At 48.2% G+C, this 26,539-nt stretch overlaps 3 protein-coding genes across 6 annotated transcripts in view; all 3 read right to left on the bottom strand.

Annotated features, from left to right (window-relative positions):
• Nucleotides 1–1,806, bottom strand: part of USP54 (ubiquitin specific peptidase 54) — a 118,820-nt gene extending 117,014 nt beyond the window's left edge. Inside the window, exon 1 of one of the 3 annotated variants that reach the window (XM_073878803.1) lies at nucleotides 1,698–1,806. The gene's annotated coding sequence lies outside the window, so the exon portion shown is untranslated. Of the gene's footprint in view, nucleotides 1–1,088; nucleotides 1,108–1,343; nucleotides 1,632–1,697 lie in introns of those variants that run through there. The other 2 variants (XM_073878802.1, XM_073878806.1) reach the window with 2 other exon arrangements.
• A 5,513-nt stretch (nucleotides 1,807–7,319) lies between these two features.
• Nucleotides 7,320–16,192, bottom strand: MYOZ1 (myozenin 1). Its single transcript, XM_025850454.2, has 7 exons — nucleotides 16,129–16,192; nucleotides 14,408–14,509; nucleotides 13,125–13,215; nucleotides 11,579–11,757; nucleotides 9,757–9,997; nucleotides 9,212–9,377; nucleotides 7,320–7,812 (listed from the first exon to the last, which is right to left on the bottom strand). Exons 3-7 carry the CDS (start codon nucleotides 13,195–13,197, stop codon nucleotides 7,581–7,583), a joined length of 891 nt encoding a protein of 296 aa, XP_025706239.1. The 5' UTR covers nucleotides 13,198–13,215; nucleotides 14,408–14,509; nucleotides 16,129–16,192; the 3' UTR covers nucleotides 7,320–7,580.
• A 575-nt stretch (nucleotides 16,193–16,767) lies between these two features.
• On the bottom strand, nucleotides 16,768–26,239 carry SYNPO2L (synaptopodin 2 like). Of its 2 annotated transcripts, XM_025850451.2 has the most exons (4): nucleotides 26,007–26,239; nucleotides 24,620–24,771; nucleotides 23,647–24,161; nucleotides 16,768–20,402 (listed from the first exon to the last, which is right to left on the bottom strand). In XM_025850451.2, exons 1-4 carry the CDS (start codon nucleotides 26,109–26,111, stop codon nucleotides 18,256–18,258), a joined length of 2,919 nt encoding a protein of 972 aa, XP_025706236.1. In that variant the 5' UTR covers nucleotides 26,112–26,239; the 3' UTR covers nucleotides 16,768–18,255. The 2 variants fall into 2 exon arrangements, with proteins under 2 accessions (XP_025706236.1, XP_073734899.1); XM_073878798.1 differs by lacking the exons at nucleotides 23,647–24,161; nucleotides 24,620–24,771; nucleotides 26,007–26,239 and adding an exon at nucleotides 22,383–22,482.
• Nucleotides 26,240–26,539: the final 300 nt, after the last annotated feature.

Here is a 26,539-nt window from a genome sequence, read left to right as displayed (position 1 = left end):
CTCAATAAATGTTTGTTGAATGGGTAAATGAATGAATTAATCTCCCTCCCCCCAATGCCTAACACAGTACTCTATATATAATAGGAACTCAGTAAAGCTCCTTAATGGATTCATGTAGAAATCTTTTGGACCCAACCACATAAAGCTGTATCTTGACTCAGAAAAGCACTTCTACTTTAAAGTTTAGCTCCTAATATTACAAATTAAAAGTTTTAGTCTAACACATATCACATAAATAGTTTCAATGATTAACCACATTAAGGCTAGTGCCAGAAGGATTTAAAAGCCATTATTCTAATTAATGAATTTGTGAACCTCAACATGGAAAAATCCAGGTACATAATCAAGAGAGGTTATCCCCTGCAAATTTATACCTACAAAAGACAGTGAGAAAAATTATCAGAAAGTTTGTATCTGTAGACTGAAATGGGTAAATTATTTTTATGCCTGAATTGAAGCCATTGTTTCCACTAGAAATAAGAGTTCAGGAGCAAAGTGGTCCAACCCGTCTCCACGAAACAATCTTGAGACCAGAAACTAAATATTTTGCCCTCTCCTTGATTTTAACCCCTGGGAGTTTCATTTTATTCTCAGATTAGCAGATACTCAAAACTTGTTCTGTCTCCTAAAAAAACAAAAAAAAAACAAAAAAAAAACTTCATCCATTTCTTAAAAGGCAAATAACCTGAATATGCACACTTTGGGAACACTAGGTTTTATAGTCAACTTAACTAAAATTATCCCTAGTGTTCAGCTTGCTGCTGCTGCAATACACTTTTCCTAGTTTTTAAATTACATCCGTGGAAAGCTTAAGTGTCATACTGCACATTCTTCTACTCTATCAGCTAAACTAGTTTTACACTGCATATATCATTTCATAAGTACACCGTAAAGGAATTCTATACTTGAATGAATCTGGGAAGAAACGTGATTTCAGCACACACACCCCTTTTTCCAACTCAATACGCTCCAGAGGAAGCACATCTTAGTTTTTTTCCTCAAGAATTTCTCTCCCGCCCCCACCCCACACTTTACAGCAACAATCATTCATTATCCCACCCACAATCTCTCCGCAGAAAGAATCTCACCAACTAATACTAGTTCACCAGGACCCTACTTCCACATCACATCGTCCGTGGGGAATTTCTTTGGAAGGGGCGAGTGGTGGTGGAGGTCCCGTACGCCACCATTCCCGCCACGCCATTTATGACCCAGGTCCTGGCGCGCAGTCCTAGACCAGCGTCCGGCGGACCCCAAGGAGCTGCAAGGGGTCCGATACCGGCCCCCCATCCCCCCAGTGCAAAGCAAACCGGGCCCAACCTCCGTGCTCCCATTCAACATACCCTCCTCTTCGCGTTACCCCATTTCTTCCCACTTATTCCTCGATGTAGTCCGGTCCCTTTATCCAGTTCTGAGTCCGCGTAACCCTCTTCCTGCCAATACACACACCCTCCACGCTCCGGCCCCTGCTCCTTGAACCCTACTATACCCGGGTCCCTCCCACTGGACCTCACGGCAGCTCTAGCCCTCCGAGTGCCCTAGTGCAGACCGGCGTCAGGTCCCTGTATCCACTGGACCTAGGTTCTCCCTCACACGTCACACTTGAGCCCATTCCTCCCTACCTACCCCCCCCAACTGGGGCTACCCCCTGCACCCTGTTACCTCCGACCCCGCCCCCCTGAGGGTGTCGCACTCACAGCTCCTGCCGCCGCATCCTTAACCGCCGCGGCTGCTATAGCTACAGGGAGCCAAGGCAACCAGCTCTCGCGACACTTTCCTCAGCTAACGGCGAGAACAGCAGAGAAGAGCTTCTCGCAAGAAAGTAAACGAGTCAGGCTAGAGAAGGCTAAATATATCTCGCGATAGTAGTGTGTAAAATGGCGGCCGCCAAGCGTTTTAGGGGTGGCCGGGAAAGGTTTGCTGGTGGGTGAGGACAAGGAAGGATCCGGAGCAGAGAGTCGGAAAACTATTGCAGGGAGGACCGGCTGAGCTGGGGGGAGTTAGTATGGCGAACCCTACCCTGGAATAACTTTAGGGATGTGGCCTTCTCCAAGTGCCTCATAGAGCAGTGTCGCCTTTAGTTGAAGTTACGTTTTCCTGGCATTTTCATTATGCATACGGAGTGGTTAGAGATGGAGCGAGCAAGCCAGAAATTGACCTTACCATCTCCTCATAACCTTCCTTCAAGAAGTTTTCATCCGTTCTCACACTGGTTTGCAAATGGTATTTGGTTTCCCAGAAATAATTTGTTTATTCACGGGTTCCCTACCCCTATCAGTTCGCCAGACCAAAATAGGAAATAAGAGGTTTTTTGTTTTTTTTTTTTTTAATCGAACATAAGCACAAGTGTTTGCCTTGGATGCGGAAAGGGGACCGCATTGGTGTCTTATTTGAATTTTGCACTTGTTGCTTGACACTCTGTGGACACATCCTTAATTCCTGACTGAACATTTAGTTGTAGGGCTTTCTCTCTGCTCTCAGACAACTGTAAATGCAGACTGAATAGCATTTGAAACAGAAGATGGATTTAAAGAACGTTGGTGAGGCTGGTCCGAAGGTAGTGAATTACCTCAGTTGTCCACAGTTACAGATTGAACTCCTTGTTCTACTCTTTTTTTTTTTAAGATTTTATTTATTTGACAGAGACAGCGAGAGAGGGAACACAAGCAGGGGGAGTGGGAGAGGGAGAAGCAGGCTTCCCGTGGAGCAGGGAGCCCAATGCGGGGCTCGATCCTTGGACCCTGAGATCACGACCCCAGCCGAAGGCAGACAGCCTACGACTGAGCCACCCAGGTGCCCCTCCTTATTCTACTCTTTCCCCATTCTCACTACTGCACTTGTCTTAGAAACAAAACAAGAGAAAACGTTGGTGAACAAGGAAGAGTAAAACAGAGAAGAACAAGAGAGAAGAGAAAGAACAAGTGGGAAATTCATATTCTTCCCTCAAAGCTCCTGAATAGTTCTCATAGTCTAAACCAATACTGTCTGGTAGAAATATATTGTGAGTTGCATTATGTGACTTAAAATTTCTAGTGGCCACATTTTCAAAAAGTAAGAAATATGAAATTAATTTCAGTAATTTATTTAACCCAACATATTAAAAATATTTCAACATGTAAACAGTATTTTAAATCTTTTTAATATTTTGAAATTACTTAGATATTTTACTTTTTTCATATTAATTCTTCAAAATCTAGGGTTTATATTTATAGAGCATCTCAATTTGAACTAGGCACATTTCAAGAGCTCAATAACTACATGTGACTAATGATTAGTACTGGAAAGGAAAGCTCTAGACTGTGGACTAGAGAATACCCTGCCTGGGTAACTTTAGGGGGATGGTATTATGGGCATTGTGTTTTATGCAGAAGAAATTCTTGAAGTGGCTGACTCAAATGATTGCAGAAGCTAGGCAAGTAACAATAAAAGATGACCTACTGTAAAACAATAGGTAGTAGTGGGGACTAGGACTCATTGGAGAGTACAAGCACCTATCTAAAGGGTAGCTCCCCTGAGCTCCTGAGTTTTAAAATGCAATGATGACTAAAATAAAATAAAACACAGTGATGAGAAACAGAAAATGTCTATGAGCAGTATAGATAGCTAGATCTGCTGCTAACATGTGGCCTCTGTGAACTGTGGTATTCAAATGCATGAAACATTTTTGAAGATTTTTTTTTAAGAGAATAGTGTCCAGGCAAAGACATAGCAAAGCTTGAGGATTCCGCTGGCTGGATCCTGTGCAAGTGTGCACTTTAATACATTAAACTACCACTGAGGAGGGGAATGAGGTAATTGGGTGACGGGCATTAAGGAGGACACTTGAAGTAATGAGCACTGCATGTTGTATGCAACTGATGAATCATTAAATTCTACCTCTGAAACTAATAGTATAGTATAAATTAAATTGAATTTAAATAAATTTTTAAAAGGAAAGAAAAAGAAAACAACCATTGCAACCTCTGATAATAACTTGACTTACAAGTAGACTTCTCCAGGTGCCTGGGTGGCTCAGTCAGTTAAGCGTCTGCCATCTGCTCAGGTCGTGATCCCAGGGTCCTGGGATAGATTCCCATGTCGGGCCCCCTGCTCAGCGGGGAGCCTGCTTCTCCCTCTCCCTCTGCCTGCTGCTCCCCCTGCTTGTACTCTATCTCTCTGTCAAATAAATAAATAATCTTTAAAAAAAAAAAAAAGTAGACTTCTCTACTGAGAAGGTAATTTCACAACCAACCTGAGTTCCCTGTAAATTAATAAGCTTGTGTCATGATTTTTTCTTATATTTAAGATTTCAGACATTCTGAGCTTGGAAAAATTAAGTTTCTAGGTTCCCAGAGCTGTTGACTAGCAGACCTTGGATTTTTTTTTACCCCAACTTTTAAGGATAGGCATTTATAGTTATTTTATGGTTGACTGTGAAATCTCTGTCACATGAAACTTGTTATGTGTCTTTGTACAGCTGATGCCTGACATAATACCTGGTATACAGTAGGCACTTAATAAACATTTGTTAAAGGAATATAGTCCTGGGGGTGGGAGCAAAAAAATAAAAAAGGAATATAATCCTTAACTTTGGGGAAGGGATCGCAGATTTTTAAACATGAGAATCTGATGAAAACTATGAACCCCTATCCAGATCCTGTTGGTGCCCTACCCATATTCCCTCAGCCCACTGCAGAGCTTACTACAGCTTTGGTAGACAGTACAAGTCCATAGCTTCCTACCTCAGACACCTGAGTATTTCTTTGCCTGGAAGAGCCAGCAGAGTTAACATTCCCAGTAGCAATCTGCAACCAGTGAAAGAGAATTTGGTGGCTAAATACTACAGTTCCTCACCCTCTCAGTGGGGCAATTTTGAGGTCTGTTCTAAAGGAGTGTTTCTCAAAATTTACTGACACATATGAATTGACTGGAGAGATCAAAGACAGATTCTTGAGTTTGCATTTTAACCAGTCTCTCAGGAAATAATAATGCTGTCGGTCCATGGACCACACGTTAAATAGCATTTTTCTCAGATAGTACCAAATGGGATTCAACTCCAGTTGCCCAAAGCACCTTTACTGGCTTTCTTCTCACTCCCTTAAACTGTTTGGATTTCTGGGATCACCATCCAACCTTCTGGGATTACTTACATCCAAATCTGTCTCAGGGTCTATTTGGGGGAAATCCAACCTATGGCAACACTCTCCTTAGAAAAATACACACAGGGGCGCCTGGGTGGCTCAGTCGTTAAGCATCTGCCTTCGGCTCAGGTCATGATCCCAGGGTCCTGGGATCGAGCCCCGCATCGGGCTCCCTGCTTGGCGGAGAGCCTGCTTCTCCCTCCCCCTCTGCCTGCCACTCTGCCTGCTTGTGCTGTCTCTCTATCTGTCGAATAAATAAATAAAATCTTAAAAAAAAAAAAAACCTTTTTCAGTCGTTAAGAAAAATACACACAGAAAAATCTTTAGAAAAAGGGGGGAGAATATTATTCAGCCATCAAAAAGAATGAAATCTTGCCATTTGCAACAACATGGATAGAACTAGAGGGTATTAGGCTAAGTAAAATAAATCAGTCAGAGAAAGACAAATATCATATGATTTGACTCATGTGGAATTTAAGAAACAAAACATGAGCATAGGGGAAGGGAAAGAAAGACAAAATAACATAAAAACAAAAGAGGGAGGCAAACCGTAAGAGACTCTTACTATAGGGAACAAACAGGGTTGTGGAACAGAGGTGAGTGGGGGAATAGGGCAACTGGGTGATGAGCATTAAGGAGGGCACTTGATGTAATGAGCACTGGGTGTTATATGCAACAGATGAATCACTAAATTCTACCCCTGAAACTAATAATACACTGTATGTTAACTAAATTGAATTTAAAAAATAATAATAAATTAATTTTTAATTTAAAATTTGCATGTGCAGGGTGCCTGGGTGGCTCAGTCAGTTAAGCATCTGACTCTTGGTTTCGGCTCAGGTCATGATGTCAGGGTCAGGGCTCCGTGCTCAGTGGAGAATCTGCTTAAGAGTCTCTCTCTCCCTCTCCCTCTGCCCTTCCCCTCACTCACACTCTCTCTCTCTCAAATAAATAAATAAATCTTTTAAAAAATAAAATTTGTGTGTACTACATTAAAATATATATAGTATAAGCATTGTAACAGTGCAAATACTTCATACATTTTTATAAATAATAAACAGCAGGGACAGTAACTTAAAAAAAGGTGGGGGGACACCTGGCTGGCTCAGTCAGTGGAGTGTATGCTCTTGATCTCAGGGTTATGAGTGCGAGCCCCACTTTGGGTATAGAGATTACTTAAATATAAAATCTTAAAAAAAAAAAAGAACAAGAAAAAAATACACACAGAGTTTTGTGTACAAGTTTAGAGGAAGTATGAATCTTCTGAAATTTGTTTAGGTTGTAAAGGAAAATGATCAGGGTAAATGTCATGTGACCCAAGGTCCATGAAAACTGGATCCATCTATGCAGAGTCTAGCAACTTAAAATCATTAATGGCCCATGGAGTTGGATGAATTCAGCCAGCTCTCCTCAAAGTTATTTTCCCAGATCCTATTAAACCGTCTCTTTATTCTCCCAGGTCTGTATCACTCTCATTTTGTGGAACACAGAGGTAGGTCTGGGACTCTAAAGAAACCACATACTTGAAATAAAAATAAAAAGAGTATTGTTGCTCATCCCTATTGGGCTGTCATGGTTTTTTCCCAATTACAGTGCTTTCTGAATACCACTGAAGTGCCCTCATGACCCTTAGATCTTTTCCTGATGTGTTCACACAGAACCAGGCATACTATAACTACATCTGGTTTCTCCCACTTTCTTCTGGATTCTAACATAGCCCTTTATTGTATGCCATCCTTTCAGGAATCTGTAACCTTTGATCCACATATTCCTCAGCCCATTCTGTTGTCATCTGGAAACTTTATGGCATGCTCTAGTTCTGTGATAACTGGGTAATCCTGATCATCCCAATCTCTAATCAGCTACACAAAGAGAGCTAACACTAGGGTCACCAACTACTTCCTACTTCCTAACCACAATGCACAATAGCTTCTTAGCTTTGCCCACATATGGGCCAGCACATGTGTTTGTGCATGATTGTCTTATGTACTATTGAATAATTATGTCTTTGTATACACATATGAATATGGTCTCACGGGTATGGGTGTGGGTGTATAAGCAACCAGAGTTCAGGCCCGGTCTTGAAGTCTGAATAATGTTTAGTACTTGACTTTAATTAGTCTCTGTGCATTGTTAGCCTTAGTTTTCATCTGCCCTTAAATATCAGAGGAAGAATGAGTTCATTTCCTTGAAGTTTATTGACTGTTACCGGTGGTAGAGCAAATTCCATAAAAGAGCGGGTTCCATACAGAGCAAGTGGAAGGGGAGGTCTGAGTTGGTGAAGAAGGATGCTTGGAGTGGGGACTTGGAGTGAAGACTAGAAAGACAGGTATCTCCCTCTTTTTTCCCTCCATTCCCACAAGGATACTAGATTTACAGTAGGGGTATCCTGCTTAGCATTCCCTTTCCAAATTGGAACCTGATAAGAGAAAACTGATGCAAAGTAGAGGAGGAAACACCTCACAGCTCCTCTGTTTCTCCATCCAAGGGGATGCCAATATCCACGTTGTAGTCTACTGGCTCCCCAGAGCTCATCCAGGGAATAGGGGTTCGATTGAAAGAAGGCCTGTTGGAGAGGCTCTGGTTGTAGAGGACCAGGGGTTCACTCAGTAGGGGCCCCACATCAAACTTGGGCATCTGGAAGGTCATGCGTTTGGAGGCCTTCTCATATCCACCATAAGGCATTGCCGTCCTGAAAGGGAGACACATTATTTAATTAAGAACCAGAAGAAGGGGCACCTGGGTGGCTCAGTCATTAGGCGTCTGCCTTCGGCTCAGGTCTTGATCCCAGGATCCTGGGATCAAGCCCTGCATCAGGCTCCCTGCTCGGCGGGAAGCCTGCTTCTCCCTCTCCCACTCCCCACAAAAAACAACCAGAACAAAAGGAACAGTTTTATCAGTAAGGTGTTACTGTTTTGAGGATGGGGAAGTCTGTGAATTTTAGTTTAAGATTGTTCCTGCGGAGTCAGGCTCCACGCTCAGCGGGGAGTCTGCTTGTTCCTCTCCCTCTCCCTCTGCTCCTCCCCCCACTCATGTGGTCTCTCTTTCTCTCAAATAGATGAGTACAATCTTTATTTTAAAAAAGGGATTGCTTCTGCACTTCTTATTCTTCTTCTCCCACAATTCCCCATTCCTGGTTTGCTTATTTCCCCAGAGCTAATAATGAGAAAAGGAGTCTAGTTGGTACTGGATAGAGAGTTTCATGGAGAGTTGTGACTCAGACACTATAGACCCAAGGGTCTGAGACTACCTTAAATTACAATGTAGAGACACCTTCCCCTCCCTCCCACACACACAACCCCTACCCCATCTCCAGTGGATAGCCCTGGCCTGCTGAGAGGAATTAACATAGCCTGGAAAATTCAGGTTTCTCAGGATCAAATGCAAAACACTTCTCTAGTGCTTCCCTATTCTGTTTTTACACAGATCTCCTACCCACAGTCTAGAGAAGCCAAATTCCAAAAGAATAGATGCTTAAGCCTTACTAGAGTATAAAAAAATAGACTCATACTAGAAGAACAGTAATGGAAGCCTAACCTTGAATGAAGGGAACTTTAAGAGTCCTTTAAACATGAATATATTGTTCCCTTTTTTAAAAATTTCTTATTTGTTTGAGAGAGAGAGTGAGAGAGTGAGAGCACGAGCAGGGAGGGAGGTTCAGAGGGAGAGGGAGAAGCAGACTCCCCACTAGTAGGGAGCCCGAGGTGGGGCTCGATCCCAGGACCCTGGGATCATGACCTGAGCCCAAGGCAGACGCTTAGCTGACTGAGCCACCCAGGCGCCTCTATATTATTCCCATTTTACATCAAGGCAACCAACGCTCAGAAGTAGGGTGATTTTCCCATGACCAACACCCTTAATAAGTGGTGGAGTGAACTAAAATGTTGCCCCCCAGCAAACGTTTCCTTCATCATACTGCACTGTTTTTCTGGGTTAGAGTGAAAAAAGCAAAGGCCTTCGATTAGGGCCCCCCTGTTCCTTCCCTCCATTCTCAGCTTCTTTCTGGAACATGTGAACCAAAGTCTCCATCCCAACTAAGGACACTGTGCTACACGCTGGAATGCAGCTGGTTCCTTCTTCACAACCCCTACCTGTTGAAGGATTTATAGTGGGGGAGTTCAGGTTTGGCCCCATAGGCCAGCAGGTCGATGCCAAGCTCCACTTTTTGTTGAGGGTCAACCCCCATGGCTCGCTCCCATGGGGAAATATAGGTCTTGAACACAGTGATATGTTTTCCTTCTCCACCTGTCTGGTCTCCTGGCAGCCACGGGAGAGAAAATTAAGTCAATAATAACGGTGAGTAGCCAGTGGAAGTTAGTCTTATACCCCTGCACTAGGGAACTTGTTGGGGCCAGAGATCAAAGATATAACATCCTGGTAACTGTGCCAGTTTCGTGGAATAATGATAGCCTAGGTTCAGATCTGTGACTGAAACTGAAAAGCCAGAAAGGCTGAAAGACAAGGTTTCTGGGTGAAATAGACACATCTCGGTATTCTCCTGAGATTCCATCTCCAGAGGGTCCATCTAGGTATCTCAGCAGGCCTCCCTTGCTCCCTAAACCCGGTCTAGGCCTCATTCCTGGGGACATCTCTGCTCTAGGGACCAGACACGTTACCCTTGGGTAGGGATACTTGCCTGTTCCTGTCTCACCAACCCCTGCTGTCCCAGCAGCTTCTCTGTCAGTCTGGCCCCCGGGACCACCTGTACCCCCAGATCCAGATCCAGAGCCCTGATGGTGCTGCTGGTCAGAGCCATACTGTCTGGCAGAGCCATTGCCCCCTGCCTGGCTTCCACTGCTGCCCTTGCTGTACGAGAATCCCTGACCAGCTGTGCCCAGCTGTCCCCCAACTGTGGGAAGGAACTTCTGGAAGTGATCCTGAAAAGAAAGGACAAAGTGAGGGCAAGCTTAGGCAATGGGTATGGGGAATAAAGACACAGGTATGCATAGCAAGGAGGAAATTATCAGAGAGCACGGCTAACCAGAAGACACTGAATCCTCTGAGATCCCCCCCGCCAATAGGTGGACAGTGGATAGCCTGGCTGAGAGGAATTAAACTCTCCTTAAGGGATAGGACCCCCCTCTGGCTCAGTTTGTCCAATTACACCTTAAGATGGGGGCAACTCATTCTCTACACTTTCCTTTCCCATCCTTATCAAGGCAAAGAGGACCAAGATTTCTGCTCAGCTAAAATTTAAAAGGATGGGGTTGGGACAGAGAACCCAGGTTTAATTTGAAGAGCTAGAGAGATCTCTGTTCTCTCCCCTTCTTTAATCTTGTCTAACAGACAGAGGTCTCTTCTTTCTCTTTCTCTTCCTCTCCCTTTCTCCTCTTGGTGCCTGTTGAACCAGGACCTCCTTACCGTGAAACTGTAGCAGGTAGGGGGAAGGGTGACCAAAAGGGCAACCCTGGATTCAGCCCCAAAGCCTAAAAATAACCCCACCAACTCCTTCAGGAAGCTCTCCTCGCCACCCCACCATGCACACCCCTCTGCTCCAACCAGTGTAACCAGACCCAGCCAGGGACAAGGGCTTTTGGCCTCCTAAAGTTAGATATGACCAGCTCAGCATTTTTGCTCTGCTCCTACATAAGGACCAATGACAGACACTCCTGCCTGTGGCCCCATGTAGGCATCTATTTCCACTTTCCCTTGGCTGCCCAGTAAAGGTAGAGGGGGAAGAAAGGTAATGGAGAAGATCCCCTCCTTCTCAGCTATAACATCTTGTGCCTGGCACCCTTCCAATCCCTACTTCTCTTGGAAAAAAGATCCTCACTAGGGGACATGGGATCTTAGAGGATAGTTTCATGGAGTCCTTAGACAGACCCTTTAGATAAAAAATGGCTCAAGAAGGAGATGGTTATAAAAAGCACTTAACTCTTTCTACGTTTGCCAGATTTATCAAATACAATTATAGGACACCAGTTAAGTTTGAATCTCAGATATACAACAAATACTTTTTTACTAAAATTACATCCAAATATTGCATGGGACATATTTATATGTAAGAGACTATTCATCATATATCCAAAATTAAAATTAAACTGGCATCCTGTATTTTTAAAATTGAATTGAATTGAATTGAATTTTTATGGCTCAAATATTTCATGGGACATGCTCTACTAAAAATTATTCATGCATGTCTCAACTTCAAAATACAGGACTTGGTGTCCTGCATCTTCTCTGGCAAACCTATCTTTAACACTTAGCCATACAGGGAAGGAATTTTCTCCCTGAGGATGTGTACTCTTCACCCCTTCCCCTTTGCTGGCTCTAATACCGAATTTCAGAGGTGGGCTGTAACTCACCCTGGAGCTGTTGGAGGTTTAATATATCTGGGGACTTAATAAGCTTATAAATTTGCAAGTAAGGGAGGTTAGTGGTATTTGGAGATTGAGGGCCTACCAAGAAGCTGTCAGAAGAGGCACTAGGCTATGAGAATTGTAAAGTTCCAAACTTACCATTGAGCTGTCAGAGAAGACATCAGGGTGGTTTTCATAAATAAATTTCTCTACCCGCATCTGCCGCAGTTTGAACATCTTGGAGCCCCTATTAGTGAGCAGCGACAGCTCTTCCAACATCACATCCCTTGGGACACTGATCTTCTTGCCCAGATTCAGGCCTGAGCTCTCCCGTCCACCTTCCAGGGAAGTGGGGAGGAAGAGACAAGGAGAAGAGTAAAGTAGGGTTTTCTAGGCTCAGAATACAGACGCCATCCACAACTAAGTGTGTGACTCCTGCAGAGATCACAGTGGGAAGGAGATACTGTCTGTGACATCTGGTCAAATTGTACCTTTGTGAGAGATTTTTATTTCCTGGGTTTGGAGCTGGAGACGATGCATGGGAACTGGGGTGCAGAGTGGAAACAGTGGGGATACTAGAGTGGAGAGGGTGAATGAGGCAGAAGGGTCAGAGGCATGGGGTACAGGGCAAAAGGACTAAAGGAACATCATAGATGGAGACCATTGGGAAAATTATCGCATGGGGGCAAGTCCAAAGGCCAACACTGTGTGGAGTTGACCATATCTAAATACAGATTTGTCGAGGCGCCTGGGTGGCTCAGTCAGTTGGGCATCTGCCTTCAGCTCAGGTTGAGCCCTGCATTGGGCTCCCTGCTCAGCAGGGAGTCTACTTCTTCCCCTCCTTCCCGCTTGTGCTCTCTCACTATCTCTGTCTCTCTCAAATAAATAAATAAAACATTTTTTTTAAAGTAAATAAATACAGGGCGCCTGGGTGGCTCAGTTGGTTAAGCGACTGCCTTCAGCTCAGATCATCATCCTGGAGTCCCTGAATCGAGTCCCGCATCGGGCTCCCTGCTCAGCGGGGAGTCTGCTTCTCCCTCTAACCTTCCTCCCTCTCATGCTCTCTCTCTACCATTCTCTCTCTCTCTCAAATAAATAAATAAAATCTTAAAAAAAAAAAAATAAAAATAAAAATAAAATAAAAAAAAAATAAAAAAATAAAAAGTAAATACAGATTTGTCTTAACTCCTTTTCCTTCTCTTACTCTCAGTGAACTCTGGCTACAGACAGCCTCTAGGTATTGGGAGAGCTCTTCACATGCTTATACTCCTACTGCCCCCCAGGAAAAAATGCCTGAGTATTTTTCCATTTTAAGTGCTTACACAGGCTCTCTAGCTCTGGGGGGAAAAGCAAGGAAGTTAACCATTTATTGAGACTTTGCCGTGTGCCAGTCTCCATCATATATACTCTCTTCCTCAAATGTACCTCACTGACCTGTGAGTCCTGTTGTCCTGGACCTTCATTGGGTGATATGGCAAGGATATTATTGTCTCAGGTTACAAGGTGAAAAAGGGTGGAAGGGTGAGCGGTCGGTGTTGAATCCTTTCTCCATTTTTCTTCCTGCCCCCACCCCCCCGAATTTCTCTTGTCTCTTCACACCTCTTCACCTGAAGACATATATAACTTTATGATTTTTCTGGGATTCTTGGGCCTGAGATGCTCTTAACAAGAAGTCCCACACTAGGTAGGTGCAAACATGCCATACCTCCAGTGAGTTCCATGATCAGCTTGCTGGATTTCCTCTTCTTGTTGGGGGCTGGGGTTCCTGAGAGCGGCATCGTGGAGGCAGATTCAACCTAGATAGGGTGAGATGGGGGAGTTGGAGGATGGACAGGAACTGGGAAGGGGGAGTATCTACAGTAAGGCATTACTTCTTAACTTGGGGTTAAGGGTTTCAGGTTAAGGGCTTTCATGAGATTTTTAAATATATATATATATATATATATATATATATATCTCCAAAAAAGTAAAAACCAATTGCTTTAGGGCTTCTCTTTTCTTGGAGGCAGGACAGAAAGTATAGATGCACCCTCTGCTCCTACCGTCTACCAACCTCTTTTCTGCTGTTTAAATGGAGCTCGTACAGGGATTAGGAACATAGTATGTGTTGGGGGCAGTGGGTAAAACAAACAAATAACACACAGGGCACTGCACCCAGGTTTCATTGGCTTGGCATGACTTTAGATTTTTATTTTCATGGGGATCTCAGATTGGGGTTGTCATTCCAAACTCTGGTCTCTCCTCAGTCTTCCTCAAGCCCCAGTGGGGCAGAAAAATGTTCTGCCAGCATTGAGGAGATTCAGCCAAAAACATTCTCCATAGGAAGGAGAGGTTGTTGCTCCCCTATTGGGCCAGCTGGAGTGTGGCCTGGAGGTCACAGCAGTGTTCCTTGCTCCTTTTCAGGCATTCCTGCCCCAGACCCCAGAGCTAGAGTGGAGAGAAGAGCCGGGGGCATTTGAACCCTGACGCATGTCAATTCAGCAATATCATAGCAGTGGGGAATTGACAGGGGGCAGGAACATAATAATAGCATCTGGCAGTGGAGGGGGACAAGCTGGGAAAAGATACAGACTCCAGCCTCTCCTTCACAGAAGGTGGCACTCAGCAAAACACTGTCTTCTGCTGAGTCCTGTTTTACAACACATCTGCAATTCTACGAACTTAATGGGGTATGCTGAGGCCCGACTCCAGGAACTGCTAAATGGGCATTCACTATACCTCTCTCAGCCCTAACCAGCTAGGTTTTTTTTTTTTTTTTTCCCCATCCATCCTCTCAGACCCCCTTCTTACTATTCCAGTGCCTCCTCCAACATCTCCATTCCTCCCACCCTCCTGGGCCCCTCTCCTTCCAACTCTGTGGCTCCCCTGAACTAGACAGCTGGGAACAGAGCATAGATAAGGGAGGATCAAGGGTCACAATTGCAGACACAGACACAGCAGTCAACAGAATGGGCTCCAGCCCCTCTGGCCATAGAGCTGGAAACTTACCGGCTGCTCAGGCGGTGGTCAGCTCTCCCTGGGGTCCAGCAGCTTTGGAGGACTGAGCTGCTGTGACCGGAGAACCCGAGCTGGGCAGGCGTGGGGGCAGCACTGGCAGTGGGGGAGGGAGGGTAGTTATTAATAGAGATGATGAGTACAAGCAGCTCAAATGGCACTGGGGGTACTGAGACCCTGGAACCAAGATCCCGCCCTCCTTGCCCAGAGGCTCAGGAAGGGGAGGAATGACCTTTGGGATTCTCCCACTAAGCTGTCTGAGCCAAGGATCAGTCTGCCCAGGGAGTCCCCTTTCTTGGCATCTAGAGTCTGAGAACCAAAGAAGCATTCAGGGAGAAATTGAAAACTGAAAGGGAAAGAGGAAGCAAGCAGAAAATGGTGGGTAGGAATTCAGAGTGGGAGAGCAAGAACTTGGAGAACATGTCTGGAGAGCCACTCAAAACCATTCCAGGCTGGAGCTGGAGAGACATGTGGGTGCATTTTGGGTGTGGGAGGGCTGAAGGTGCTATGTTTGGGGAAAGGAAGTCTGTACACAATGGAGCTGCTCATCGACAGTTCCTTGATGGATGGGTCTTTCCTGAAAAGCCAGATCTTTGCAGGATAAGGAACCAAATTAACCAAATTGAGTGCTTCCTATGTTGTCAGGGATGATGTGGGGAAGACTTGACCAATTTTTGCCTTTTCATCCCCATTTGCTGTTGGGGTACTCAGTTTGGCCTGCTTTGCAGGATAGATGTTGATGTCTGAGAAGTACATGTATGCCAGGTCCATACATTCTGGGGTTCCCACTTGGGATTTTCTTCAAAGGGAGCACACATCCCATAGGATCTAGATTGTCCCATTCATACTCTTCCAGAGGATCCCCTGGGCAAGGGCACAAGTTTGAGAGCCTCCTTGAAGGAAGCCTGTCATTTACCCAGACCTTTCCTCAGTAGCTGCATGGACATCCTGGATCCTCTTCCACCTGCTCAGATTCTGGAATCAGCTGCAGCTGCACCTCTGTTGCTGTCACCACCATCCTTGTTGTGGCTGCTCTAGGAAGTGACTTTGCAGCTTCCGGAATGCCCCTGTCACTCTGAGCTCTCCACTCTTCCTGACCATGTCCTTTTCCCATCCTGAACTTTTCAGGCTCAGGCCAGGGACTGAAAGATCATCCAACCCCCCTCTAGCTGGCTTCTGCCCAAACCAGTTTAGCCTCCAGATCCCTCATCTTTTGTCTTCCTTCTCCATCCCCTCCCAACCCAAAGAAGCAATTAGAAGAAAAAATAAAAATGGCAAATGGTGATTTTGTCATCACCACCATCCTACTCTCAAAAACAAAACAAAAACAAACCGGAATTTTGGTCTCCTATGATTGAGTACCTAAAACTACTGAGTGGATGAAGACAATATTCAACCTATGCTCAATGGGTCCTTCCTTTGGAATTCTTTTTTTTTTTTTTTAAGATTTTATTTATTTATTTATTTGACACAGAGAGACAGCCAGAGAGGGAACACAAGCAGGGGGGCAGTGAGAGAGGGAAAAGCAGGCTTCGCAACGAGCAGGGAGCCCGATGCAGGCAGCGACGAGCAGGGAGCCCGATGCAGGCAGCGACGAGCAGGGAGCGACGAGCAGGGAGCGACGAGCAGGGAGCGACGAGCAGGGAGCGACGAGCAGGGAGTGACGAGCAGGGAGCCCGATGCAGGGCTCGATCCCAGGACCCCGGGATCATTACCTGAGCTGAAGGCAGACGCTTAATGACTGAGCCACCCAGGGGCCCCTTCCTTTGGAATTCTGAGGCCATACTACTACCTGGGAGCATCAGGGTCCTGGGCCTGGTTATTTGCACAAATATGCCCCCTGCTGGAGTAACTTTCCTTCTCAGAAGTTCTTAATTCTAGCCTGCCTCCGGTGCCTTCTCTTCTATATTAGACTCAACCCACACTGATCCACCCTCTTTCTCCTCCCCTCTCCCACCCCACCTTCACCTTTAGGCATTGCTTTCCCATGGAAACATCGTTTCCTCCAGAGAGCTAGGAAATGATAATGGCAAAAGCTCAGAGGGCCTTTCCACTCCTCTTGGTTCCGAAATTGAGGTCTTGTCTGGGAAGCATGAAGCAGGAGACAGAAAAGGGGAGAATCTGGATGGAGAATGTAGGGAGAGAGAACCAAAGGGGATGGTGGAGGTGGCTAAATCAGAGTGGGACAGAACTGGTAAAGAAGAGCAAAAGACCAGGGGGTGAAAGGCAAAGGGTGAAGAATAGGGCAGGAATGGAGAAAGAGATCAGGGGAATGGGTTAGAGAAGAGGGAGGAGAATCAGGATTTGGGTATAAAACTACGAGAGATGATGGCAACAGAAGGTTTGGAGCATAAGTTTATTCTTGTGCACAAACCAAAGTACTGTGACTCACACTCAATATGCAAAGGAAACGATCAATCCAGATCAAGCAGCAAACGTGGCTGGCTGGTGGTGGTCATGGTGAGAGGGGAGTCCATACCCATCTAGGATCAGAGATCAGGACCCAAAGCTGGAAAGGAATAAGAGCTAGGGTGCAGGGGATGGGACTGGACTGAAAAGAGATTATGGCTCTGGGTATTTCCTTGCCCTTTCCCAGGTCATCATGACAAGCTGCAGAGGGTAGAAGGACAGACTCAAAGGAGGTAGAACAGACACTACCTATTCTTTCAGCACTCAGCCCACACTCTCACATCCCCCCACCATCATCTGTCCTCACTTTAACTAATGCATTCTTCTGTCTCAAATTTTTCCCTAATCCCCCTGTTGTACATGGTGAGTTTCTTGAAACCCAACTCTCCTGTCTGCCAACACTGCACTCTCCCTCCCCATGTTCCTCCCTGTGGTTCAATCAGTTTCATTCATTCCACTCTGCTCCTGGTTTCTGCCTCACTTTCCACACCATGGCTCTTTTCACCCTCCTCTCTGTCTCAGGTGCATGAGGCAATGAAGCCAATGGATTTTTCATTCCAGAGGAAGTTTTCTGGCTTTCTTTTTCACTTCCTGGATGCTTGTAGCTCAGCATGGGCCTCTTAAGTTGCTAACTTTCTGAAATCCTGACGAATAGAACTATGTATGTATGCATGTAATCTCTACGGCCCAGTGTGGGACTCTAACTCACAACTCTGAGATCAAGAGTCGCATGCCCCTCTGACTGAGCCAGCCAGGCGCCCCCTGATGAATAGAATTCTTAGTTCTGTTCCTGGTCTAGCTGTTATAACTCAGCCCTTATAAACTGCCCCAGCCCTTCAGGTCTTCTCATAAACTGTGAGTTTCACAAGATGCTGTACCGCTGCTACAGGCACTGGTCTTTAATTCTAGTCAATCTCTCCCTCCCCACTAGACTATCCATGAGGGGCTATCTGACCCTTTAATCAGTACAAAGGGAAGACCCAGATTGGGTCTTTATTTAGACCGCTCCTCCTACTCTTGCCTCAGACATAAGAACACATCTGTGCCTACACACACGCACACATACGTGTCTAGATAAATGCCAGCCAAGCTTGGGAAATGAGAGTGAGGAGTAGCAAGCGATTTAGTGCAGAGATCAATTCAGTCCCTTTGAGGCCTACCTGATGGTGAGCTTCTTGCCTGAGGTCTCACTAGTAACTTCTCTGTGTGCTTCTCACTGAACATTAAAACGAGGCTCACAGAAAAGCACAAATGTAGAGAAATAGAGACCAGTGGAGGGGTGTGGGTGGAGATGGGACACCAACTCCAAAACTATCTCTGGCAGGAGGGAAGTTAGCCTCCAGATGCCTGAGATAGGACAAGGGATGGGTAGGAGAAGCAACTTTAGGAACTGGATGCTCCACCTCTCCTTGGTCCTGGGAGCTGTGCCCTGCTCAGTGGTGGCCTGCCCCCGGCCTCCACACGTGAGCTTGCAATCCAGTTCTGGTGGCTGAGAACCGGGGCCTGGCTACCTGGAAGCCACAGGAGCTGGGGGAAGTCCCGAGACCCCTGGGAGACTCTGGAGGAGGGGCTGGGCTTAGTATAGGGGTTGAGGCCAGCTCTGCCCTCCAGATGGGCTCATCCAATGTAGTGGCTGCTCTTGGGGCAAGCACAGTGGGGGCCAGGGGTTCTGCAGTGGGCTGGGGTGCTGGAGTGGAAAATCGGCGGATCTCCTGGACTCGGGCAGTTTTGGGGGGCCCTAAGGAAGTGGGGCCAGGAGTCTGGGGAACCTCATCGAAACAGAACATGGCAGTTTTAAGTTGGTAGGGCTGGTGCCGCATGAAATCCAGAGCCTTGATACCCTGCTTGGGGGTTGCCCGAGGACCCTGAGATTGGGCCTTATTAGGGAGAGTTCGAGCAGCCTGGGGAAAAAAGGGTGAGAGCAGTGGGTTGTAAGCAATAGGAGGTGGGGCACGAATGTTGGGTGAATATTTCCAGGAAGGGGGCAGTGAGGGTGTAGGGGAAGGGCTTCTGGGCCGAGGGCCAAGGCCAAGGCTAAGGCCAGGACTAGGTGTAGCTTCCACCACATACCTGTCTGCTCGGCTCTGCCGCTTGGCAAACAGCTCCCCACCCCTGCCCTGAAGCCTTGCTGGCTCAGGGATTCCAGCCGAAGGGGCCGCCCCATTCACTAGCCCATCAAGGAACCCTCGAGATGGGGGCTTAGGAGCCACTGGGGGTGGAGTCTTAGGAGGCATTGGGGGCGGGGTCTTGGGAGACATTGGAGGCGGGGTTTTAGGTGTCACGTGAGACCGAGTCTTGTAACTCCTGCCCCCTGGTGGCTGCATGAAGTTGCAGGCTTCAGCCCCGAGGCTCAGAGCATCCTCCTCTGGACCAGATTCTGCTCCCCCGGCCCGGGGTTTTTCATCCAGGTTCTGCACCAACGATAGCAGCTCGGGGTTGGGCGAGTTCTTCGTCTCCTCCTTTCCCGGCCGGAACATCTGCTTCCGGGTTCCCCGTCGCCGGGCCTCCTGGAGGATGCCAGTGCGGGCAGCGGGCACGGAGATGCGCTGCTCCCGAGCGCTGGGGGGCTCAGGTGCCCCGGGGCCTGGGGCGGGAGCCTCTGGGCGCGCAGAGGGTCGCAGAGGTGCCGATAGGAAGATAGAAGCGGTGGAGGTCATGGCAGCGGCGCTAGGGGGAGCGGGAGGCTCTGGGGTTCCTCCTGGCGTTACAGGACGATTGGGGGCTGGGATGTACAGGGAACTTGTGGCTGTCACGGGGCCCGAGGAGCGTGGAGTGCTGGGGGAACCGGAGGCTGGCACGTGACTGGGCAGAGGGGTGGGCCCCTGTGGAGGGGACAGGAAGGGCGGTGGGGCGGGGCTGAGGCCTCCCAGACTTTCGTTCGCCCTCTTGGGAGCTAGCGGCCGGAAAATCACCGAAGTGGTACCTGGCCGCTGCCCTTGTAAGCCTGGGGTGAAGGGCCTGGCTGACCGGTTAAAGATGTTTGGAGCTGGGGTTGGGGCTCCACCGCCTGAGAGGAAGGGACTGGGGCTGGCTACAGGCGCTGGCGAAGGGCTGGATGGGAGCATAGCCGCCTCTGGAGGAGCACTCTGGGCCCGAGGTGGTGACTGCAGGCCCTGCCCATTGAGTATGGCTGCTGGACCATCCCGGGCCAGCTCCTGGGTGCTAGAGGCTGTGCGCTGGCGCTGCTGTTCAAAGAGCTGGGCCCCTCTGCCCGAGGCCTCACTCAGCTGCCCGCCCTGGCCCTCTGCTGCAACTGAGCCTGGCCTGGCCAGCTCCATGTCCAGATAGGGGCTGTCCCAGTCGCACTGGTTGGTGAGGCTGCGGGCGTCAGAGAAGGTCTCCTCGTCCAGCTCGGACTCGCTCGTGGGAGGGACCCCGTCTTCTTCCTCAGCTCCTGTCCCAGCTGCAGCCCCGAAGCTCACTAGGGTGTACTTCTTGGCTCTCTGCCGTCGTTTCTTAAACATAAGCACCCCCTTGGAGTGGGGATTGGGGGCTGCAGTTAGTAGGGATGCAATCGTCCGGCATTTGGTCTTGGCCTCCTTCACACTCTTCTCTTGGAGGCTCTCTGCCCGTTGCAGTTCTGAGGAGGTCAGGAGGGAGAATGGTCAGTGAGCCTCTTCTAGTCCTGTTCCCCACAGCTTTCACCCCAGCCCCACCCCAGCCAGTTTCTGCAGTCCTCCCACCCACTGGCTTTTTCATTGGCCTGATCCACACTGTCTCTTGCCTGTGGCAAAGTCCTCTGATTTGGGGGCAGAGTCGTAGGTGAAAGGTGAGACCAAGGACAGTTGAAGGGAAGACAGAGTCTGGTTGGCTCCCTGACACCACTCTGATCACAGCTCTCCTTCTAATCTCTCTCCCACCTACTCTGCTTCTGTCTTCCCAGAGATGTGCTCTTACCCACCCCGCACACATTCTTCCCCTGCCTCCCACCATTCCTGGCTGGCAATGCTGGGTGGGGAAGGGGGAGAGCAGTCACTTCCCATGGCAGCCAGGGAGAAGAGGCAGGTCTCAGGGAGAGACAAAATGAGACCATGTTAGGGGGCTTCTCAGAAACCTAGGGACTTATTTCCTCTTCCCACCTCTTACCCCTATGATAGGGACACAGAGGATGCTCAGGAAGAAGGATCTTCATTCACAATTCCACCCGCATTATGTAGTCCACATCATACACATTCATGGAAATAACACCCACCACATATTTCAACAAGAATATGGGTCTAGTGAAGGCCAGTTATGAGCATATTTTCTCCTATACACTTTTTTTTCTCATTCAAATATACCCCAGCTTATATACACCCTAGTTCACATATACATATATAAATACACATGTACCCTCACAAAAACGCAGTCACTCAAAATACCTTCACACACATGCATACTCCTTCCCAGAGTTCCCCCTGCAGAGACCCTGTTGCTAACAGTTTGGACAAAATTTTACAACTGATAATGACCTTCCAACCACCAGGGCACTCCTCTGTGCCTCACACCCCTGCTACTCACAGCCCAGGGATAGCCTCAGATCCGAGATGCAGGAAAAGCCAGAGTGCTGCTCTCCAAGCAACCCTCCAAATCTTTAGGATATCTCAAGGTCACTGCTAAATATATTCCACCACCATCCCCCACGCCCAGCTGGGGTGGGAGTGGGGTGGGCTTCTTTGGGGGTCAGCCTTCTAGGTAGAGAGCTCAGGCAGCTACTAACAGGCAGACACACAGGGACTATGTACTAAGGGGAACCTGGGCAGGACTTCCCATGCCATGTGGGTCCTGGGAGGTGGGGCCAGGAACTGGGAGAGGCTGCCCTGCTGCTAGGACTTTGCCTTGGACACAGATTCTCTCTGATCTACATCCCCAGTTCCTCCTGAAAAATTCTTGAAATTCCATCCACTTTCCACTCAAGATACCAAGCTCCTTTCTAATTAGGACTTTCATTCCACCCATCCCAACCTTTGTACCACAGAATAGTACTGTGCATAAGAGATAGGCACTGGAGTCAGAGTTCAGTTCAGGTTTTTGGTTCTTGGTAGAGTTACCTCACTTTACTGAAGTTCAGGTTTCCTCATCAGTAAATGAGCATGATAATGGCTATCTCATAGGATTACTATGAGAACTAAATGAGATAGTGTAGGTAAATTTAGCATCTCACGGCAGCCCTAAGGCCCACGGTGAGTAACCATTACTATTAAAGCTTTCTTGACACCAGCTACACATGAATACAGACACTTTCTTGTTCACACGTATGTTCTCCCATGGATTCCTATATACACGCCTTCATGTATTCACAGATTCACAGATTCACACTTCCTTCTCTCACACACACTCCCTCCCCATGAGTTTTCTATAGCTCATGTGGTCACAAACCCCTTTGACATGTGGCCATAGCATCAGCCCATTCTGAGAAACGGGCAGTGAAACTCTCCTGAGAAAAGAAGGAAGAAGAAGTCAAAAAGGAGGAAGGAATAAGGGAATAAGACCTTTCCCAAAGACATCCCTTCCTAAACTATTGATGTATTTCCCCTCCATTCCAGATCCCAGAACTCTCTCAGCTATGGGAAGGTAGTACCTGCATAGAATGGGTCCTGGAGCCCAGAAGCTGGATCTGGGGCTTTGTTGCAGCTGGCTTGGCTGAGGGGCTCTTGGCCGATGGGCTCAAAGGTCTCCATGCTGAGAAATGCAGTGTTGGCTGGAGCAGGACCAGCTTGAGCCACCCCCATGCCTTTTAAAGCCCCTTTGTCTTGTCCCCAGAGCTGGCAGCTGAATGAGCTCACTGTGCTATTTTTGGAGCCTAGCCCCCTCCCTTCTCTCTGCTGCCCCACAAGCCCCGGTGTGATGGACGCGGACACCTGCCTACCCTTCCCCCCACCCCACCCCACTGGACAATGAGGTCTGCTTGCCTAAAAATATCCCTGAGCCACTAACTGCCATCTTACCCAGCATGATAGGAAGGGAGGGGTGCTAAAATGAGGACTGGGGATAAGCATGGGATCCTGGGCATGCATCTGGAATTTCTTTGTGGGATATTGGACATTCTCAGTGATGTCAGACTCCAAATTATCAATGTCCTTAGCCTCTGTTCCAGACTTAGACACACAAAATTCTATGGATCAGGAATCAGAATGGTAGAGGGGAGGAATGAGAGATGAAAACCACAGGTATAATCCTAGATTTTCAAGGTGACAAGAATGGTCTCTGGGTTAGAGGCATGGGACAGGGAGAAAGTTCGCCCTTAGACCTTGTTCTGTAGCTCACATCAAAAATAGCAAAGAGCTTGAGATAAGTGGAACTGGCGTTTTCTGCCCAGGCCTACATTCTTGCATGAGATAAGGAGTCGAAGATCCCTCCCTCTACCACTTCCTAGGGATCTCATGACTATTCCACAGGTTCTCAGTCCCCAGGAACCCAGCTGAACTTACAAATGTCAAAGGTATCTCTGATGCTCTGCCTGCAATTAACACTGAAAAACCCCCGCCCTGCTTCCAAATACTCCCCTGCATCATGTCTGTGCTCTGCCCTCACCCTGTCTGACACTTAGCAAAATCATAGCAACAACAAGCAAACCCTTTGTTGATTTCATGTCCCTTTCCAAGCTTCCCGACTCACTCTGTTCCTGGATTGGGTTGAACCACCTACACCTTTTGCCACACTGGTTCAAACAGTAAAAGTAATGGGGACTGTGAGAATAATTATTTTCCCCTTCTACTCATCACTCTTCTCCACTTGTCCCCAGGACTATATCCAAAGGAAGCATAAAGTATGGTTATGGAGGGGTAGATTTAGGACTCAGATTGAAGGATCCTGGCTAGGGAAAAAAGGGTTCAGGCACTCACTGGCTTGCTTGGCCTTCTGGGTGTAGGTGGTAGTGAGGTCTTCTGCCACCGGATGGGGAACAGGCCCCACCATAGGGATGAGATGAGGGCCAGGCCGGAGGGGGCCGTGGGGCAACAGCAGGGCCTCGGCTGGGGGTGGCTGAAGGGTTGCCCCATCCTCCCAAGATGGGGAGCTCACACGGCTATCGACCTGACTGGGAGGACCAGCGATGGCAGGTGCTGGCTCTGCAGGGCTGTCGGATAGGTAGACCTCATCAGGTAGGGCTCCTGGAGGGGAGGGCCTCGTGGGACCTCTGCGGCGGGGTCGACGGGGCTTCTCCTGGGTGGCAGGGCCATCGGCATCACTGTCTGTCTCTCCGTAGTAAGCCTCACTGTCAGGGGGTGAGAGGAGGCTCCCGGGCTGAAGAGGCTGGGGAACTGGAGCGCCAGGGGGCTCAGGACTCAGTGGAGATAAGGGTGACAACACCTGAAGCTCACCAGGGGATGGAGACCGCACAGGCCCTTCATCCTCTACCCTGGATGGGAAAGAGGACAGAACTTGAGAAATGGGTTCTTGAGAGCTGGTGAGATCTAGAGGGGATGGGAGAAGGAAGGGAGAGAGGAGACTGGCATACGGGCTGAATGAATGGGCAGGGAAGAGTGGGGATCTGAAGACAAACCAGGAGGCAAATGTGCTTGAAGAGCTGTGCGTGGACATGGGCTTAGAGGGAGATGTGATGGTGAGGAGACAGGCAAGGGCTTGAAGTAAGCCCGCACACTCAAATACCCACTTGACGCCCCCAGCCCTTAGTTGCAGATACACTGAAACCCCTTGGGAGGCATAGACAAACATCTATAGTCCAGCACAAACTTACAAGCAGAAGTGGGTACTTAGTAGTAGCTGAAGCCAGGCCAGTGAGACATAGAGCTGAAACAGGCATTGGGAGCCCTGGGCTAGGGGGATGAGGTGGGCTGGGGTAGGAGGGGTCCATACCGCCGCACCGTGAGGACCAGTTGATTCCCTGAGGCATCAATGAGGCTCATGGCACTGGCATGAGAGAGGCTGGTGCAGGAGACCCCATTGATGGCCAAAAGCTGGTCCCTCTCTCGGAGTCCTGCTCTGCCAGCCTGGCTCCGTCTTCGGATCTGAGGAGGTGTTGGGAGGAGAGATTGAAGGTGAGGGAGGGCTCTAAGTGGGAATAGAATGAAAGGAGTCAGGACAGGAAGGACCTATGCGTGGGGAGGATATACTTTGCAGGGTATGAAAGGGTGAGGAGGGACACAGAGCTACAGTTGAGGGGGCCTATCTAGAGGGAAGAAGGCGCAGATTAGAGGGAGTAATATACATCACATGAGGGGAGGTAGGGAAATCACCAAATAAAGAGGCTTGGGGAGACCTGCAGAGGGGAGATACTAGATGGCAATTGTACCCCCTGAAGATTTCCCTTCAAGGCCCATATCTTTACTCGCCAATAGTTCTCTTCTAGGCCATTACCTACACAGTCAAGATTTTAGAACAGTATTCCAGATTGGAGGGAGGCCAGCAGAATCTGGGAGATTGTAGTCATGTGTGTAAATGTGTGCCCCTGCGTGCACACATGCGTACATATGTGAAAGTAATAATAATAGTAGTAATGGCTATCATTTATTGAGTGCTTACTAAATGTTAGGTATGCTGCCAAGCACTCTATATGTATCATTGCATTTAATCCTTAGACTGGTTCTGTGAAGTAGGTATTGTTATTACCCACATTTTATGGTTGAGAAAACTAAGCCTGCATGGTGAAACCAAACACATTAACAGTTCATCTGACAGGCCAGATCTTCCCATAACCTTCCTAGCACCTAAAAAGTCTTGCCTCATGAGAGAAAGGGTCTGGTGAGGGGAAAGAGGGGCACTGAAGGCCTGGGCAAGGTAGGGTAGGGTAAGGCAGGGCAGGGAAGGACAGGGCTGGGCTGGGTAAGACAGCCTCGGCTCATCACATACGAATATAGTTAAAGAAAAATTAGAACCTTCCCTATATTCCTGGAATTTGGAGTAGAGGCACAGACTCAGGAGAGCAAAGACTGGATGGCCAGCCAGAACTGGGTCTCTGCTACTGTGGTGCTCAGGGAACTGAGGCAGTCTTTCTTTTTTTCTGCTCCCAGAAACCAGGAATTCTTTTCTAATAGCCCCCCTGCAAGAAGCTCGTGCTCAGAAACCACTCCTCCCACCAGATGAGCATGCTCCCCTGCCCACCTGCCCACCTGCCCACCTGCCACCCCCACTCCTCTTCTTCACAGCCTCCCACTTCTCCCCCAAAAGGCCACCACGTGACTCTTCCCAAATTCCCCTGGGTTCCCCTTTCCCTGAAACCTCAATAATAGGGGCTCTCCCTTACCTTGGACACCTGTAAAGGTTTCCTCTGCTCGGCCCCCCCCTGAAGTCGGAAGCCCCAGGGGGCTCCCCCTGACAATGTGACCAGCACCTTCTCCTCAGCACCCATCGCTCAGCTTGGCCTATGGCCCTCGGAGTTTGGACACTGTCCCAGGGAGAAAAGTCGAGGTGCTGGTACCCCGTCCGGCCTGTCTGTATGGCTGTCCCAGGCCTTCCCCCCCCACACCACACACCACAGGCAGGCAACTTGGCCCTGGGATCAGTACAGTCCAGCACACATGTCCTGTCAATCCGAGCCGTGCTCAAAATAGTTGCCGGCTGTACTCCCTTCCCTCCCCCAGCTGTATTACTCCCAAAGCTAATTATAGTAAAAACGTCTGCCCTCCCCTTTCCCCCATTCTCCTGCGTGGGCCTTTTACTCAGGACTCAGAGTACTAGCTCTAACTAATATACATACTTTCAGGGACCTGTGTCTTCCCTGATAGGATCATGGACTAATCCCAACTGCTTTCCTCCAAAGCTCATTTCAAAGTGGCA

Source organism: Callorhinus ursinus, unplaced genomic scaffold (genome assembly GCF_003265705.2).
Source record: "Callorhinus ursinus isolate GAN/ISIS: 27379988/994484 unplaced genomic scaffold, GSC_fseal_2.0 scaffold31, whole genome shotgun sequence".
NCBI lineage: Eukaryota > Metazoa > Chordata > Mammalia > Carnivora > Otariidae > Callorhinus > Callorhinus ursinus.
Note: the sequence above shows the minus strand (reverse complement) of the source record. Positions and strands in the feature narration are given on the sequence as shown.

Excerpts from the sequence above, each read along its gene's own strand:
- MYOZ1 (XM_025850454.2), bottom strand. The coding sequence starts at position 13,197 with ATGCCGCTCTCAGGAACCCCAGCCCCCAACAAGAAGAGGAAATCCAGC. Across the intron at positions 11,758-13,124 it reads GATCATGGAACTCACTGGAG|GTGGACGGGAGAGCTCAGGC; the intron begins GTATGGCATGTT and ends CTTCCCTGGAAG. Across the intron at positions 9,998-11,578 it reads TCTTCTCTGACAGCTCAATG|GATCACTTCCAGAAGTTCCT; the intron begins GTAAGTTTGGAA and ends CTTTCTTTTCAG.
- SYNPO2L (XM_025850451.2), bottom strand. The coding sequence starts at position 26,111 with ATGGGTGCTGAGGAGAAGGTGCTGGTCACATTGTCAGGGGGAGCCCCC. Across the intron at positions 24,162-24,619 it reads CTGGTCCTCACGGTGCGGCG|GGTAGAGGATGAAGGGCCTG; the intron begins GTATGGACCCCT and ends TTTCCCATCCAG. Across the intron at positions 20,403-23,646 it reads CCAGAAGGCCAAGCAAGCCA|AACTGCAACGGGCAGAGAGC; the intron begins GTGAGTGCCTGA and ends TGACCTCCTCAG.